The sequence below is a fragment of the Stenella coeruleoalba genome (genome assembly GCF_951394435.1).
Source record: "Stenella coeruleoalba genome assembly, chromosome: 19".
NCBI lineage: Eukaryota > Metazoa > Chordata > Mammalia > Artiodactyla > Delphinidae > Stenella > Stenella coeruleoalba.
In genome coordinates, this window is record NC_137165.1 from 11568287 (window position 1) to 11584620 (window position 16334).

Below are 16334 nucleotides of genomic sequence, written 5' to 3' on the forward strand. Positions count from 1 at the left end.
CTGAGGACAATGAGGAAGGAACACCAGGGCCTGGGGACGGCCCTGAGTTCTGATCCAGCTCCGGGAAGGACAGGTGGAAAAAAGCCACGCCCCTCCCTAAGCTCTGGGCCTCCGGGCAGGGCAGGCAGATCCTGGCGCACTGTTGGCATCCCTGTGCTCCCCTTCAGGCCACACTCCACTGATCTCCCTCATCTGGGCTGGAAACAACATAAAGATCAAGCCTCCTGGACGCCACGTGCCATTCCTACTTCTTGGTTACTTTCGCATCAGCCTTTTAGGCACCTGGTGTCTGGGCTTCGCCCATGGACGACACAGGAGACCCCTACCCAGGGACACAGAGCCGGGCTGCTGTCTTTCTGCTCACCTTCTGGGGCACCACATGTACAAGGTAAACCACTTATTCTCACTTTCTGAAACAGCAGAGCAAGGAAGTGGTTGAGATGATGAGTAGTTGGGTGTCTCGGGCTACAAAAGGGGCTGGAGCTGGGTGTGTGGAATTTCAAGGCCAGCGTTGGCCCTCACCTCCCCGCATCCCAGAGCGCCAGGGCCTCTGAACGACAATCCTCCAGGGACAGCTTCTCAAGCCAAGCAACAGGCGTGGCCAGTAGCACTCCTCAGCCGCCCTGTAAGAGGTATCTCTGATTTAAAGAACGCAACCCCCCCACCTCCCCCTTACTGCTCCCCACAACGAAGAAAATTCTTCCCCCAGCTTAAGTGATACCACAGCCTACCCGCTGATGTTAGCCCCAAACCTAACATCCCCCTCTTTTGCATCACCCACTACCAGCTCTAAATTAGCTGGAATTTTCTCACATTACCTTGGTCCGATCCAACTGGTCTTCCTGCTTCTACTCAGCTCTCCTACAATCCGTCCTCCACACAGCAGGATAATCTATTAAAAGTGCAAGTAAGATCAAGCCTCGTCCCTGCGTAAAACCCTCCAGTGATTCCCCATCACAATCAGAATAAAATTCAAACTCCTGATCTCCCTGAGAACAGAAGAGCCAGGCCGCCCCGCCCCCAGCCGACCCACTTCAGTGCGCATGCGCCGCGACCCGACCTGGAAGAGGCAGTCTTCAGAGCCCACGTGTTCGACAAGCATGGCGGAGACGGAGAGTACGGACGTTGCTGAGCCTCCGGCTCCGGGAGAGGCCCCGAAGAGTGGCGCCCGGCCTGTCGACCGTCATGGCCTGCTCAAGCACAGCCGCGAGTTTTTGGATTTCTTCTGGGACATTGCGAAGCCGCAGCAGGAGACGCGGCTTGAGGCCACGGAGAAGCTGCTGGAGTATCTGCGCGCAAGGCCAGAGGTATGGTGGCGGGACCTGGGACGGGGCTGTATAGCTCCCGGCAAAGATGTAGCGGCGGGCCCCAGGAGTTGGGCCCGGGGTTATGTGGTCGCGAACGCGGAGGCCCAGGTGAGCGCGCGCCGAGGAAAAGGGATGAGCGGGTGCCGGACGGTTCTTTTCACCGCCCCACCTGGGTATGTGCTTGGTTCCTCAGGGATCATCCGAGCTGAAGTACTCCCTGAAGCGCCTAATCACTGGGCTCGGGGTCGGACGAGAAACAGCCCGGCCTTGCTACAGTCTGGCCCTGGCGCAGGTGAGGTGGTGCTTCCTGGAATGGGTTCAGCCTTGCTGATCAAAACGGTGGGGGAGTGAGAAGGGCAGATGTCCCAGCTGTAGGAGAAGTGGCAGCTGAGAAACTGATGGGGTGGCATCCGAGTTGATGGGAGGTGTCTCCACGTGGACGCGGAGAAAACTGCATGAGCACGGCCTGTGTGCAGAGAAGCCCAGGCAGGTGCAGTGGAAGGTTGAGTGCGCTTTGGGGTACATGGGTTGACCAGCCTGAGGTACATTAACCGGGGGTAGTAAGCTTTGGGGTGAGTTCTCTTACCTCTGCAGGGTTCGGGGCCCTCTTCTCCCAAGGGGCACTTCAGCTAATTATAGGCTATCTCTAAGGAGTCTGAACAAATGGAAGGGCTGTAGAGACCTGGTCCTTGAGGGTCTGCCTGGGGGGAGCTCAGAGCAGGCTGTGGGGACAGAGTGTTTGGGAATCGCAGTCGAGCAATCTAGCGGCCCAAGGAGGTACTTTCTGAACCCCAGCTGGGCATGGGGTAGGGAGGCAAGATTCAGTTCCATTCGCAGCTGTGTTCTATCATCAGCACTGCTCAGAAGCGGGTAGGCAGTTTAGGAGGCATCCTTGGGGTGGGAGCGGGGGTCCACGGCCTCTGGGCAGAAGTTGAAGGGAGAAGTGGGAGGCGATGGAGGCCTTTGGGATGTGGCTGGGCCGCTCCCCCAGAACCCCTCCTTTCCTCCTTTCCTCCTGGCAGCTGTTACAGGCTTTTGAAGACATCCCCTTGTGCAGCATCCTGCAGCAGATACAAGAGAAATATGACCTGCAGAAGGTTAAGAAGGTGAGAGTTAGTGGCCCCGGGGAGGTCAGCGGCCCCAGGGCTGGGGAACACTTGGATCCTTCTCACCAGTGCCTGGAATCCTTTTCTAGGGGATGGTGAGACCTGCTCTCTTTGGAAACCTGTTTGGGGTGCTAGCCCTCTTTCAGTCAGGCAGGCTGGTGAAGGTAAGGGTTTTGGGGGTGTGTGGACTGGCTTGGAGTGGTGGGGGGAAAGGGGCATGCCCTGCTCACACCCTCTCTGCCTCTGGGGGTACCAGGACTCGGAGGCACTGATGCAGTCGGTGAAGCTGCTGCAAATCCTGGGCCAGCACTACAGCCACTTGCAGGAGCAGCCCCAGAAGGCCCTGGTGGACATCCTCTCGCAGGTACGGGGCCTGGGGTAACGCTGCCTGTTGTAGAGGGAAACGGAGACGACGCGAGTTTACGCGTGGAAACACAGCACTGTCCTGCGGAAATTTAAGAGTCCGCCTGCCGATGCAGGGGACACGGGTTTGTGCCCCGGTCTGGGAAGATCCCACATGCCACGGAGCGGCTGGGCCCGTGAGCCACGGCCGCTGAGCCTGCGCGTCCGGAGCCTGTGCTTTGCAACGGGAGAGGCCATAACCGTGAGAGGCCCGCGTACAGCAAAAAAAAAAAAGTGAGAAAGAAATAGGTGTGGTTTACTAGACTAAATAAAACATGTTACTGTGTCTAAAGTATTAATGTGCAGTCAGTACAAAAAAACTGTAGAGGTAGTTTACGTTCTTTTGAGTTTCCAAAATCTAGTGTGTTGAACACTCGGTGTATTTCCATTCAGATTAGCACATCCTAAGTGCGTGGGGTGCACATGTGGCCAGTGGCAGCCATATTGGATGGTGCCGTTTTAGAACAGTGCCTGGCATGTGCCCGGTGGGTTCAACGTGTTTGCCATTGATTTGGGCAGAGCTGGCCCCTCAGGGGCCCCCACTGCCCTATGTGGGAAATGGAGGTGGGCTGGTACCTAGAATCCTCTGCTGCTGAGGAAAAGGCAGGGACCGGTACATCCCAGGCCAAGGCTTTCTGCACAGCCCTGGCCACAGAGCCAAAAGGACCTTCATGTGGGGCACGTTGTATAAGAAATGGGCTAGTTCTGCAAAACCCAAGAGAGGAATAATTAAAAGGGTGGTCCAGGGCCAATTAGCATCAGTGGGGTGCTTGTTTAAAACCCAGCTTCAGGGACTTGGGAACTTGAGCTTTCTGAGGAACACCCTCTGATGCCTGGCAAGGTGGATTGTGGCTGTCCCTCCTTGGGCTGGCAGGTGGAACGGGGCCCAAAGGACTCACCCCCTGGGGAGAGACAAAGGGTGCTATGAGGGAGGCCCCCATCCCTCAACCCATGTCCCCACGCCAGGTCCCAGAGGCCATGTTGCAGGAGGTCCTGCCAAAAGTCCTCAAGCCCGACTTGAATTCAGTACTTGGTTCCCCTGAGCACCTGGAGCTCTTCCTCTTGGCCCAGCAGAAGGTGCCCAAGAAGCTGGAGAAGCTGATGGGACCGGTCAACCTGTTCTCAGATGAGAGCATCCCCAGGTGTGAGGAAGGCGGGGAGATGGGCTCTCTGGGCCTCGGGGCTGCCTCTCCATCCACGGGTTTGCGCCGTGGCCTGGGGTCGGGTGTCCATGTGGCCCCAGGCCCCTGGCCCTGTCTGTTTAGGGAGTGCCCCCTGAGTCCCCTCCGCCTTCCTCTGCAGGCTGGTGACTGTGCTGAAGATGGCGGCCACCTCTGTGAAGAAGGAACGCAAGCTGCCTGCTGTGGCTTTGGACCTGCTCCGCCTGGCGCTCCAGGAAGACCGCTTCCCACGGTTCTGGAAGGAAGTTGTGGAACAAGGGCTCCTGAAGAAGCAGTTCTGGCCGGCCAGGTGCGTGAGTGCTTGACCTCTCTCCATCCCTTCTCCCAGGTTTGTTAAGCAGGGATGGGCCAGGGGTCCGAGGGCTCTGACCAGGCTCTGTCCTGCGCCCCCTTAGCTACCTGTGTTTCCGCCTGCTGGGCGCGGCCCTGCCCCTGCTGTCCAAGGAGCAGCTGCAGCTGGTGATGCAGGGGGACCTGATCCGCCATTACGGGGAGCACATGGTCACTGCTAAGGTAGGCGCTGCCCCCTGTGGCCCAGCCCTGCCAGAAAGGGCCAGGCGACTGGGCTGCTTCCTGCCAAGAAGTTGGGGTGGGGGGGGGCCGCCTCTGGGGTCAGCTGGCTTCCAGAAGAGAGGGTTGCTCTCCTCTCCATGTCAGTGGTCCTGCTGGGATGGGCAAGCACAACTGCTGTTGGGAGGGACCTGGGACCTGGGTGTCCCTTCTCTCTGTAAAGTGAGCTACCTGAGGGCCGACCCCCGCCCCCCGCAACCCCTGCCTCTATAGCTGTATACCCCTCCCCCCGCCTCTATAGCTGTATACCCCTCCCCCCGCCTCTATAGCTGTATACTCCTCCCCCCGCCTCTATAGCTGTATACTCCTCCCCCCGCCTCTATAGCTGTATACTCCTCCCCCCGCCTCTATAGCTGTATACTCCTCCCCCTGCCTCTATAGCTGTATACCCCTTTCCCTGCCTCTATAGCTGTATACCCCTCCCCCGCCTCTATATACCCCACCAGCAGTCTGTCCAGACCTCCCTCCACCCCCAGCTAGTGCTACAGTGAGAACAGCCATCATCACCGATGCCATTTTGAGCAGTCTGTGCACCCCACACTAAGCTAAGTGCGCCACAGGAGAATCAGCTGGTGGTTAAGAGCACGGAATCCCGGACCTGGGTCGGCCAGGCTCCCTCCTGACTCCACCGCAGCTGTGTGGCCTTCCGCAGCTTGCTTCCTTTCTCTGTGCCTGCTTCTGCTTGCCCGTGAGATGAGAGGAGCAGGACCCTCCTCGGTCACTGTGAGGATGACCAGGCTCATATTGTCCACAGGCGCTTAAAGCAGTGCCCTGTTCACAGGAGGTGCTGCTGGGTTTGTTAGTAGCTCGTTTCATCTTTATAACCAGCTTTGGAGAGCTGCTGTTCCTCTCTCCTGGGTGAAGGACAGGCTTAGAAAGGACAGAGCAGTAGTTTAAGTGCACGGACTGGGGGGCCAGACTGACTGGAGCCGGATCCCAGCTGCACCACGTGGAGCCCCGTGACCCTCAGAAGTTACTTGCAAGCTTTTTTGTGCCTCGTTTTCTTCATCTGCAGAAGAGAGGGGCCCAGGGCAAAGGGTTGTTACAAAGATTAAACTCTGGGGCGCCTGGGCAACCCAGCTGGTACAAGGGAGGGGCTTCCTGGGCCTCAGTATAGCCTGTTGTGGAAGAAGCTGGGGCGCTGTTGGATCCCTCCTGGCTGGTGACCCCGGTGCTGTGCCCACCTCTCGCAGCTCCCGAGCCAGTTCAAGTTTGCTCCAGAGATGAATGAGTACGTGGGGGCCTTCCTGAAGGGCTGCCAGGACGACCCCGAGCGGCAGCTGGCCCTGGTGGTGGGCTTCACGTCCGTCACCAACCAGGGCCTCCCCGTCGTGCCCACCTTCTGGCGGGTCACGCAGTTCCTGAGTCTCCCCGCCCTCAAGGGCTACGTGGCTTGGCTGCGGGACATGTTTCTCCAGCCCAACCTGGACTCCTTGGTGGACTTCAGCACCAACAACCAGAAGAAAGCCCAGGACGCCTTGTTCCACGGGTGAGTGGGCCTGGTGGGGAGGGGCCTGCTGGCCCCAAAGGCCTGGATCCTCCCTCGCATGGTACCGTGGTTCCCCAAGCGGGGAGCGGTGGGGAAGATCTAAGCCTTAACTCTTTCCTTTTTATATATAATATATATATATATTATATATTTACTTATCTTTGGCTGTGTTGGGTCTTCGTTGCTGCGCATGGGCTTTCTCTAGTTGTGGCGAGCGGGGGTTACTTTTCGCTGATGTGCGCAGGCTTCTCATGGCGGTGGCTTCTCTTTTTGTGGAGCACGGGCTCTAGGCGTGTGGGCTTCAGTAGTTATGGCACGTAGGCTCAGTAGTTGTGGCTCGTGGGCTCTAGAGCACAGGCTCAGTAGTTGTGGTGCACGGGCTTGGTTGCTCTGCAGCATGTGGGATCTTCCTGGACCAGGGATCGAACCCTTGTCCCCTGTGTTGGCAGGCGGATTCTTAACCACTGCACTGCTAGGGAAGCCCCTGAGCCATCGCTGTTAAAGGCCTCGGTTTTCTCATACGTGGCCCCGTGCTGGTGATAAGGGCGTTGGGGGATCTTTATTGGTTTTCCTGTCTCCAAGACGGGGCAAGGGGGCACTGTTTTCACCACCTCTAAACGGCTTCCGGACTTGCCTCCTGCCCACAGGCCGGAGCGAGCCGTGTTCCGGCTACGGAAGTGGCTCATCTTCCGCCTGGTCAGCATCGTGGACAACCTGCACGCGGAGAAGGAGGAGACCTTGATTGAGGAGGTGGCCAGGTATCGTCACGAGATGTGCTTGAACCCCACCTCCCCACGGGTGCGGCGGCCTCTTGTCTGGAGCCAGGAGCCTGGGGGTCAAGTTGTCCCTGCCCCTTAGGCAGGAGGAGATTTAGGGGAACTCCTTGGGGGAACCCTCGGAAGGGGGGGTCGTAGAGGCTTGGGCTGGCTCCACCCTCCCCAGGCGCCTTTGCGCGTCGGCAGTTTTGGGGGGTCTTCGCCTCTGCATCTGCCAGGCGCCCCTCCCACCCTCCCTGCAGCCCCAAGAGAGGCAGAAGCGGTGGTGCCCTGGCCGAGGCCACACAGCCTCACATCTTGGTTGTGAGGGAGGGATGCTGGTGCTCTCCCTAGTCCGGCCTGGGCTCTGTTCTGCTGGGGATCCAGACCTGAGAAATGGCCGTTCTCTCATCGTTGCCACCTGGCACCAGGCCCTCGGTGAGGGCCCGAGGATGGGCTGCTCAGAATGGTGGCACTGACTGAGGGTAACACGGGTTATTCTCCCACCCTCCCTCCCTCCCTCCCCAGGTTTTGTTTTTTCCACTCATTCTTCGAGACAAAGAAGCCCATGTCCCAGATCCCTGAGACCGAGCAGCACTTCTCTCACCCCCTGGACAGCCGGACCCGGGAGGTGGTGGGCAGTGCCTTCTTCAGGTGGGCGCTGGGCAGCCTGGGAGAGGTCTGAGGGTGGGCGAGTGGGCAGGGAAGGTGGCCTCGGGGCGCTGCTCCCTCCAGTTTGAAGCTGCGGCCCAGTGGGCCACAGTGTGGGGCTTGGGGGGGGGGGTGGCCTTGTTCGCCAGCCCAGCCTGTGACCCTGACCCCGCCCCTACCAGCCTGCTGCAGACCCTCAGCACGCAGTTCCGGCAGGCGCCGGGGCAGACGCAGGACGGGCAGCCCTGGACCTACCACCTGGTGCGGTTCGCAGACCTGCTGTTGAGCCACAGCCGCAACGTGGTTCCCCTGGTGGCCTTCACCACGCAGCAGCGCCAGGCCTGGGACCGGTGAGGGTGCAGTTGCCACAGCATGGGCGGGACACTGGGGTACTGACGCTGGCCACAGTGCCTGAGGGTGTGCCCGTCTCCCCCAGGACTCTGAAGACTCTGAAAGAACTGGAGGCCCAGTCCTCAGAGGCCAAGGCCACTGCCTTCCAGCACCTGCTACTCCTGGTGGGCATACACCTCTTCAAGGTATGGCGGCCTGGAAGGGAAGGGGTTACAGACCTGGGGTCCGCGGTGGCCAGGAGAGGCTCTGGAGTGTTGAAGTTGGCAGGTTTCCTAGGCTGACTGCTGCGGGCTGGAATTACAGCCCAAGGACGAAATCACTGCACCCACTTACTGGGCCCCAGCTACCTCCTGAGCTTTCCCAGGCAGTGTCCTTTGTTTGTAATGCCCACAGTTTTGAGGCAGCCGTGTCCTCTGTTTGACAGGTGGGGTAACAGACTTAGGTAAAGTAACTTACCCCAGGCCATACAGCTGTTGGCTAGGTTCAAACATAGGGATCTGACTCCACTATCCCACAGGGCCTCCCAAAACTGCCTTACTGACCAGAGGTGATGGATGTAAAGAAGAGGGGCTCTGGCTCTGGGCATACCAGTCACTGATGGGGGCAGTTCTTCTGTCTGTCAGTGGTCAGTTAGAAGCGGGGTCCTGACTTTTCTGTCTGACTCTCGCACTTCCAGAACCCATAGTAGTGGGTTGAGGGTAGCGTGTTTCTGTCTGGTGCTCCCCACGTGGGGTTCTGTGCCCTGTCACTATATTCCTTACATTGTCACTCATACTCTTTCTCATGACAGGTCCTCTAGAACCAGTTTTGTCTCTTTTTCTATTCTTTCCAGCAAGAAACTTTGACCACGTTTGGAGTTTAGTGCCGGCAGCTCTTTTGAGCCTCGTGGTTTCTTCCCGGCTCTGAACCCTGGTTTCTCTGAGGGTTTTCCTCTTGCGTTGTGTGGGCTGGCTCTTGTGGGGCTGCTTCAGGTCTTGAGTAGTCTGAGACGGGACTCCCTTCTGGGAGTTTTTGCTTCCAGGTCTTGGGCACTCAGCCCAGCTCGTACATGAGCTGTGTGGATAACGATCGGTCTCGATGCCCCTTCCAGTGCTTGGCACTGGGCCTCTGAGGGGCCTACCCAGACCCTGGGACCTCCGAGCTGGACTTGGGTAAACGGTACCCAGCCACAGCCAGGAAGCTGGAGGCAAAGATGGCCGGGGCTTGGGCCCTGTTCTGGCCTTTGCTCCACCACCCCTGCCCCCAACACTGACGCTGCCCTGCTGCATTATGGGGGAAAGTCTGCCTTTTTGGTACCGACAGTCACACAGGTTATTTTCAACTCACCGGTCGGTGGCTGGAGTCTGGGCTTATTTCCCTATCAAGATGGGTTTAAATTTGTTAAGATCAATGATTTTCAGGTCTTTCTCTGTAGCAATGTTGAGCTGGTGTGGGAGGAGAAATCTAGAACTGCAAATCAGGAGGCTGGGACCTGCTGGTGCCCTGTGGTCCTGACCAGGCCAGCCTTGTCAGGCTCTCCACTGCTCTGGCAGCGGTGGGCAGGTTGGGCTTCACGGTCTCTGAGGGCGCTCAGACCCCGTGCCTGCGTGTTACTTGTAAAAGGTCATCAGCTCTTGGGCTGCCCCTGGGGTCTGGCTGGGGTCCTCTGCTCTGGGTTGTGAAGGTGACTGGAAAGGGCAGTCTGGAGTCTTCTAGGCCTCAGATGCCAACTCCTCCCACTTGGTCACCCCCTCTTCTGGCTCAGCAAAGGCTGGGAATGGGGCCTGGCTCCTGATTTCTGTCCTGTCCTGCACAGTCCCCCACAGAGAGCTGTGACCTCCTGGGCGACATCCAGACCTGCATCAAAAAGAGCCTGGGGGAGAAGCCCCGTCGGACCCGTTCCAAGGCCACCAGTGGGTCATCGTCCCGGGGGGGTGGGGGGGGCAGGCAATAGGGACCCAGCATGGGGCGCTGGTGCCCTGCCCAGACTCAGCCCTTTCCCTGCTCGCAGACCCGCAGGAGCCGCCGTGGGTGGAGGTGCTGCTGGAGATCCTGCTGGCCCTCTTGGCCCAGCCCAGCCACCTGATGCGCCAGGTGGCCCGAAGCGTGTTCAGCCACATCTGCTCCCACCTGACTCCACGTGCCCTGCAGCTCATCCTGGATGTAAGTTGGGGCCTTTGGGGAAATGGGTCCCGGGATGGGGCTCTCCAAGCGCTGGGCTGCACTAGGGCTGCCTCGTTGCCACCTTGTCCTGACTGTAACCTGCAGGGTGGTCGGGGGCCTCCTTCAAAGTCTCCTGCTGTGCACCCTGACCCTGGGTTTGCCAAGAGCTGACGGGGTTTATCAAGGAGGCACTGGAGGGAGTGGCTTTCTCTCCTGGGCTCCATCTTCCTCCCTGAAATGGGGACCTTTGGCCGAGACCGGACGGCCATGGTCAGGGAAGGCAGTTGAGAGGGCCCAGGGGTCTAAGGTGGGTGAAGGGGCCGGGCCAACAGGTGCATCAGCCATCTGGGAATCCCGGCAGGTGCTAAACCCCGAGGAGAGCCAGAATGAGGACGACAACGTGGTGGTTACAGACGCCTCTGAGCGGCAGTTGCTGGGGGATGCGGAGGTTCGTGCCAGCGAGGGGCGGGGGGGCGGGCACGCGGTGAGTGGTGGAGAGGCATGACGCGCGGCCCACCCACAGGACGAGAGCTCGGACGACGGCGAGGACAAGGGCAATGAAGACTCAGAGAGCGACGAGGAGGAGAGCAATGACGAGGAGAGCGACGAGGAGGAGCGGGACGGGGACGTGGACCAGGGCTTCCGGGAGCAGCTGCGGGCGGTGCTGCAGGCAGGGAAGGCGCTGGTGAGCAGGAGCCGGGCTGGGGGCCCTGCGTCCGTGTGCGTCTCCTGCACGAGGCCGGGCCGCTCACGGGGCATCTGTTCCTCAGGGCGGAGCTGACGGCGAGGACGACGACGAGCTGGGGGATGAGGCCATGATGGCCCTGGACAAGAACTTGGCCAGCCTCTTTGCCGAGCAGAAGCTGCGCATCCAGGCCCGGAGGGACGAGAAGAACAAGCTACAGAAGGAGAAGGCACTGCGGCGGGGCTTCCAGATCAGGGTGAGCCCGCGAGGCGGCCCACCCCCACCCTCCGTCCAGCCTCCCTCTGCTCCCGTCCCCACGCCTGGCTGAGCCCACCCTTCCCGGCTACAGGTCCTGGACCTGATCGAGGTGCTGGTGACCAAGCAGCCCGAGAACCCCCTGGTCCTGGAGGTGCTCGAGCCGCTGCTGCACGTCATCCGGCGCAGCATGCGCACCAGCAGCGCGAAGCAGGAGCAGGACCTGCTGCACAAGACGGCCCGCATCTTCATGTGAGCGCGGGCGGGCCCCGGGAGCCGGGCCTCTGGGGTTCCCTGGGTAGAAACGGTAGGAGCGGGGAGCCCCGGGGGCCCGCATCATTCGGGAAGTCTCACTCAGCTCTGCCCCGCCCGTGTGTTCTGCAGCCCTTAGCACGGGGCCCCCAGTCCCATCCCTGCCCTCGGGGTCACTGAGGCTGGGAAACCCGATAGGGCGTCCAGCGGCGACATTCTGGGCCTGTGGCAGGGGCTGGATGGGAGACGGTAGGGGCACCTAACCCAGGCTGGAGGTGCCAGGGAAGGCCACCTGGGAGAAGTTTAGGCAGTGCAGGGAGCTCCTCAGGCCCAGAGGCCGCAGGCGGGGCAGAAAGGCGTGTCCACACGCGTCACACGGGAGCTGGTCAGGCGCAGCAGAGGCGAGAGGCCTCGTGGCCCGGCCCTCGCAGTACTGGGAGCCGCGGAGGCATTTGCAGCCAGGAGGCGGGCGAGTGGGTGGTGCTAGAGCAGGGAGCCCAGCAAGAGAGTCGGCGCAGCGTGGCAGGGGGAGCCCTCCCTGTCTTCTAGAGAGCAGAGGAGGTGGTGGAGACAGAGGGGCCTAAGGACTTGAGGTGCCGAGTGCGTAGCACAGAGCAGGTGGGGCGGGGCAGTGGACAGCGCGCCCCCGCTCACGCCCCCTGCAGGCCCAGGTCCCACGTGCTTATCTAGTTCTCCCTCCCACTCTGCCCAGGCCCGAAGGGTACTGAGCGCGCAGGCCCTGGTTTGTGTCTTACAAAGAGCCTGGAAGCCACCATCCCCCGGGGGGCGGGTGTAGATGGGGCTGTGGCCAGGTCGGGGTGTTGGCCCGTGGTGGAGCCTCACCCAGGGAGCTGGTTTCCCTCCGGCTTCTCCTCAGGGCCCATCTGCATGTGGTCCCGGGCCTGCCCCTGCACCCTTGGTCACACCCCTTTCTTTAGGTGTTTGTTTCCTGCCAAGCCCCGGCGTCCCTACCCTGGGGCTTGGCCCTGCCGTGGGGCGGGGTGGGGGGGTAACATCGTGACCACCCCCACCCCGCTCTCCCCCGCCAGGCACCACCTGTGCCGCTCCCGGCATTACTGCCGCAACGTGGGCGACCGCGTGGAGACTCTGTACGCCCAGCTGGAGCGGCTGGTGCAGCAGGCCGGTCGCCAGGCTGACTCCTCCGTCTGCCTCTACTACTTCAACGCTTCCCTCTACCTGCTCCGGGTCCTAAAGGGCAACACTGTGGGCAAGTCCACCTGCAAGGCCCAGAAGAAGGAGAAAGCCGCCACTGACGCCGGCACCCAGCCCCAGGGCCCAGAGGTGAGCAGGCGCTGGCACGGGAAGGCTCAGCCTGGAAAGTCCAAGCCGGTGGGAGCCAGTCCCAGGAGGCGGCGGGACCATCTGCCCATTTCACAGATGGGAAGTTGAGGCTGTGCCTTCCCCAGGACCCAGCTTTCAGCCTTCTGAAGGCAGCCCAGGCTCTGCTCCCATGCCAGGGCCCCCTCTCCCTGGCATCACACCAGCTCTCTCTCCCACGGTGCAGGCTGCCAGCTGCTTGGATTTGGGCCTCGTGACCCCGATCTACTCATCGGCACTGAGCTCCTTCCTGACCAAGCGCAGCAGCCCGCTCACGGCTCCCATGTTCCTCAGCCTCTTCTCCCGGCACCCGGTGAGTTGTGGTGCCAGGCCGCCCCCTTGGGCCCCTGCTCGGCCCAGTCCTCACAGCCTAGCTCACAGCCCATCACTCCCTCCGCAGATGCTCTGTAAGAACCTGCTCCCCATCGTGGTCGAGCACGTGGCAAGCCACACGCGGCCCCGCCATCAGGTAAGGGGCTTCCCAGATCCCAGCTGAGGGCTTGTCTGAATTGCCCGCTCGACTCCTGGCTGGCTGGTTAGCTATTTGTGAGGCCTGGGAATGCTGCCCTGGGCGGGCCAGAGGGTGGGCCCTGCCCCTCCGACCTGGCCAGCCCCACCCCCACTGTAGGCCCAGAGCAGCTGGGGGTGGGGGGCCCTTCCTGTGTGGCCCGAGCCCACCAGCTCCTCAGAGACCGTGCTCTGACCTGCGCAGAGGAAGCCCCGGGCTGATGGGTGTAGGCCTGGGGGCGGGGGTGGGACGAGGGGGCTGGCGACACAGGAGGAGGACGCACTGAGTGAGTGGAGGGCCAGGAACCCTGTCCGGCTGACTGACAGCCCTGGCTGCCCCCCAGGCCTCGGTTCTCCCACCTGCCTGAGAAGAAGGGGCAGGGGCAGGTAAGGGCCCAGCCCAGAGCTTCTGTGGTGACAGCGCCTCCCGCGTGGCCTATTCTAGTGCCCAGCAGGCTCCTGGAGCTCGTGGGGTCCCCCTGCGGTTCCCTCAGCCCTGGCCCAGCGTGCCGAGGCTCCTGGTCACCCCATTCTCCACCCACCCCCCAGGCCCAGGCCTGCCTGCTGCTCCAGAAGACCCTGCCCACGCGGGAGCTGAGGCTGTGCTTTAAGGACCCCGAGTGGGAGCAGCTGCTGGACCAGATCCTGGCGAAGGTCACCGAGGTAACAGCCACGGGGCTCCGCTCCCCCGCCCACTGGCAGTGGTGCTCTGGGAACCAAGGGGCAAGGGTTGCTGGACCCTGCGCCTGGGGGTGTGTTGGGGGTCCCCCCAAGGAGGCATTTCTCTCCTCGGCGCCCCAATCTCTTCGTGTGGGCAACAGCAAGGCTTTGGGCCGCTCTCTGGAGGGGCTCAGCCTGGCTGTCTTCTCCTTAGACCCTGCGGACGCTGGGTGAGGCCGAGACCAAGTCAGGGCGCCAGAAGGAGCTGTCTTCCTTGGAGCTGCTCAACGTTCTCTTCAGGAACATCCATCACGAGGTGAGCCTGGGCGCGGGAGGGCGGGCACCACGCAGGCAGGGCAGGCAGTCTGAGCAGAGGTGAGGGGGCAGGTGGGGAGACAGGTGGGGAAGGTTCTGGACGCTAGGCTCAGGAATCTGGGCTTCGTGTGAGGGGCGAGGGTGCCACAGCCAGTGCCGGGGTGGGGTGAGCCGGGGGCTGTCCCTCTGCTCCAGTAAGAAAGCCGAGAAGGGGCTGGGAGGGCTGGCGACCACGGGAGGACGCGGCTGTGAGCGCGGGGCACGGGTTTCTGGGCCTTCGGAGGCGGGCCAGGTGGGTGGCGTGTGAGATGCTCAAGGGGCTGCTGTGGGCAAGGCTCTGGTTCCTCCAGTCTGGCCCAGAGGAAGAGGTTTGGGGGTTCTTAGCGGAGACACTTGATCAAAGCCCAAGTGCGGGATAAGCTTCTAAGAGGGGGCTGCAGGGAGCAGACAGGGCCAGGGCCTTGCAGACCGGCAAGCGGACCTGAGAAGCCACGCTCAGAGGGGTAGTAAAAAGCCAGGAGAGAGAGGGGTGTTCTGGAAGCCAGTGGATTTGAAAAACAACCCATTCAGTATGTGACGGGGAGGGGGAGATAGGAGGAAAGGCATTGGCAACCCTGAGGTCACTGCATGGGGCACCCCGGAGGTGGGTGGGCCTTATGGGCTGTGGGAAGAGAACAGAACATGGCACCTGGGGCTCTTTTTTCCTTGCAACGTGAGAGAGACTAGGGATGTACAGGCAGGATTGGCTGAGGGTCCAGAAGGGGGGTGGGCTCACAGAGTGGCTCTCACCGGGCAAGGGTGGGAGGACAGGGGCCAGGAGCCAGGGAGAGGCAGGCCATGCCTCATATCACCACTGCAGCCACAGCCTTCCTGCCCCTCTGCAGAAGCTGACAATGGACCTGACCGCTGTCCTGGGCGTGCTGCAGAGCCAACAGCCGAGGCTGCAGCAGGGGCTACAGCAGGGGGCGCACTCGGCCGGCTCCAGCCGCCTCTATGATCTCTATTGGCAGGCCATGAAGTTCCTCGGAGTCCAGTACGTTCGGGGAGAGGGGGCCCCCACCTTGGGAGGGGCTGGGAAGACCCTCACGTTGCACACGTCCTGGTGTCTGCACCGCAGTGAGGGAGCTTTGGGCAGCTTGGGGACCACGGACGCGGAGGTCAACCCTGCCCTCACCACATACTTCTTTCCTTTGCTCACTTCCTCCCAGGCGTCCCAAGTCAGAGAAGAAGGATGCCAAGGAAGTCCCTAAGGCCACGCCGAGCCCCATTAGCATGAAGCGGAAGAAAAAGGGGTTCTTGCCAGAGACCAAGAAGCGTAAGAAACGCAAGTCCGAGGGCGCCACGCAGGAGGAGGCGGCCAAGCCCTCAGCCGCCGGTGGGGACCAGCCCCCCAGCACTGGCAAGAGGAAGAGGAAGATCAAGCACAAGGGCCCAGCCCAGTCCCAGGCGCAGGGGCTGCCTGCCTCCAAGAGTCCGACCCCAGAGCCCCCTGCCACGAGCCCCAGCAGCCCCGCCAAGACCCCAAAGCCGCAGAAGAAAAATCGGAAGCTGTCCCAGGTGAGCAGGGCCACCCCCGTGTCTCCTGAGTCCCCCAAGGAGCCTGCTGCCAAAAAGCGTCAGAAGAATCTGCCCCAAAAGGGGGTTTCAGGCAAGTCGCCGCAGTCCGCACTGCCTCGGAGAAAGGCCAGGTTGTCTTTGGCCAGCAGGAGCCCCAGCCTCCTCCAGAGCGGGGTCAAGAAGAAGGGGCAGCTGAGGAAGGCGAAAAAGCTGTGAGTGTCCCCATCTGCCCTAGAGACTCCTATTTTTTCACCACGATTTTAATACACAAGCCACTGTCTGAGATTCTGCCTTCCGCGCCGGGGGTGGGAGGTCTGCTGCCAGCCTGCTGGTAGGTCCTGCCCTGCAGGCGTGGCCTCAGAGACCCCAGCCCTGGGCTAGGCCCTGCCGCTGCTCTCAGGCACAGAGCAAGCTTGGGACCTTGGCTCCCCAAGCGGTGTGGGCCAGGCCCAGGGCTCTGGTATCTGGCGGGTGGGGTACAAGTGTGACCATGCCTCGTACCCCCCAGGCTGCTTTCCTGCGGGAGCCACTGGGGCGTGACTTAAATATCTTTATTTCTTCATTTACAAGAGGAATATATTTGGCTTCTCTCTTAAGACTCTGAGATTCACAGTCAGCAGCTCTAAAAAATAAAGGAGCAGTTTGGCTTCCGGAAGGAAGAGGAAGCAACACTTGGACCTGGTTCTTGTACAACAAGAAAACATTGCTGGGGCCCCAGTTGAGGCCAGGCTGGTCTTTGGGGGAAGCCCACCCCTTGGTTAGCCCCCCCACCAGGGTGCCCCAGAGCTTGGTGGGGAGGGGGGCTACACCA

At 61.3% G+C, this 16334-nt stretch overlaps 1 protein-coding gene across 1 annotated transcript; it reads left to right on the forward strand.

Moving 5' to 3' along the window:
• The first annotated feature begins 787 nt into the window (after positions 1-787).
• MYBBP1A (MYB binding protein 1a) lies at positions 788-16192 on the forward strand. Its single transcript, XM_079904512.1, has 26 exons — positions 788-1307; positions 1501-1599; positions 2330-2413; positions 2503-2577; positions 2670-2777; positions 3782-3957; positions 4118-4285; positions 4392-4509; positions 5760-6055; positions 6703-6813; positions 7339-7464; positions 7644-7811; positions 7898-7997; positions 9608-9704; positions 9803-9954; positions 10316-10402; positions 10478-10639; positions 10725-10895; positions 10989-11146; positions 12196-12448; positions 12672-12797; positions 12885-12953; positions 13541-13654; positions 13866-13967; positions 14851-14999; positions 15175-16192. Exons 1-26 carry the CDS (start codon positions 1044-1046, stop codon positions 15737-15739), a joined length of 4098 nt encoding a protein of 1365 aa, XP_079760638.1. The 5' UTR covers positions 788-1043; the 3' UTR covers positions 15740-16192.
• Positions 16193-16334: the final 142 nt, after the last annotated feature.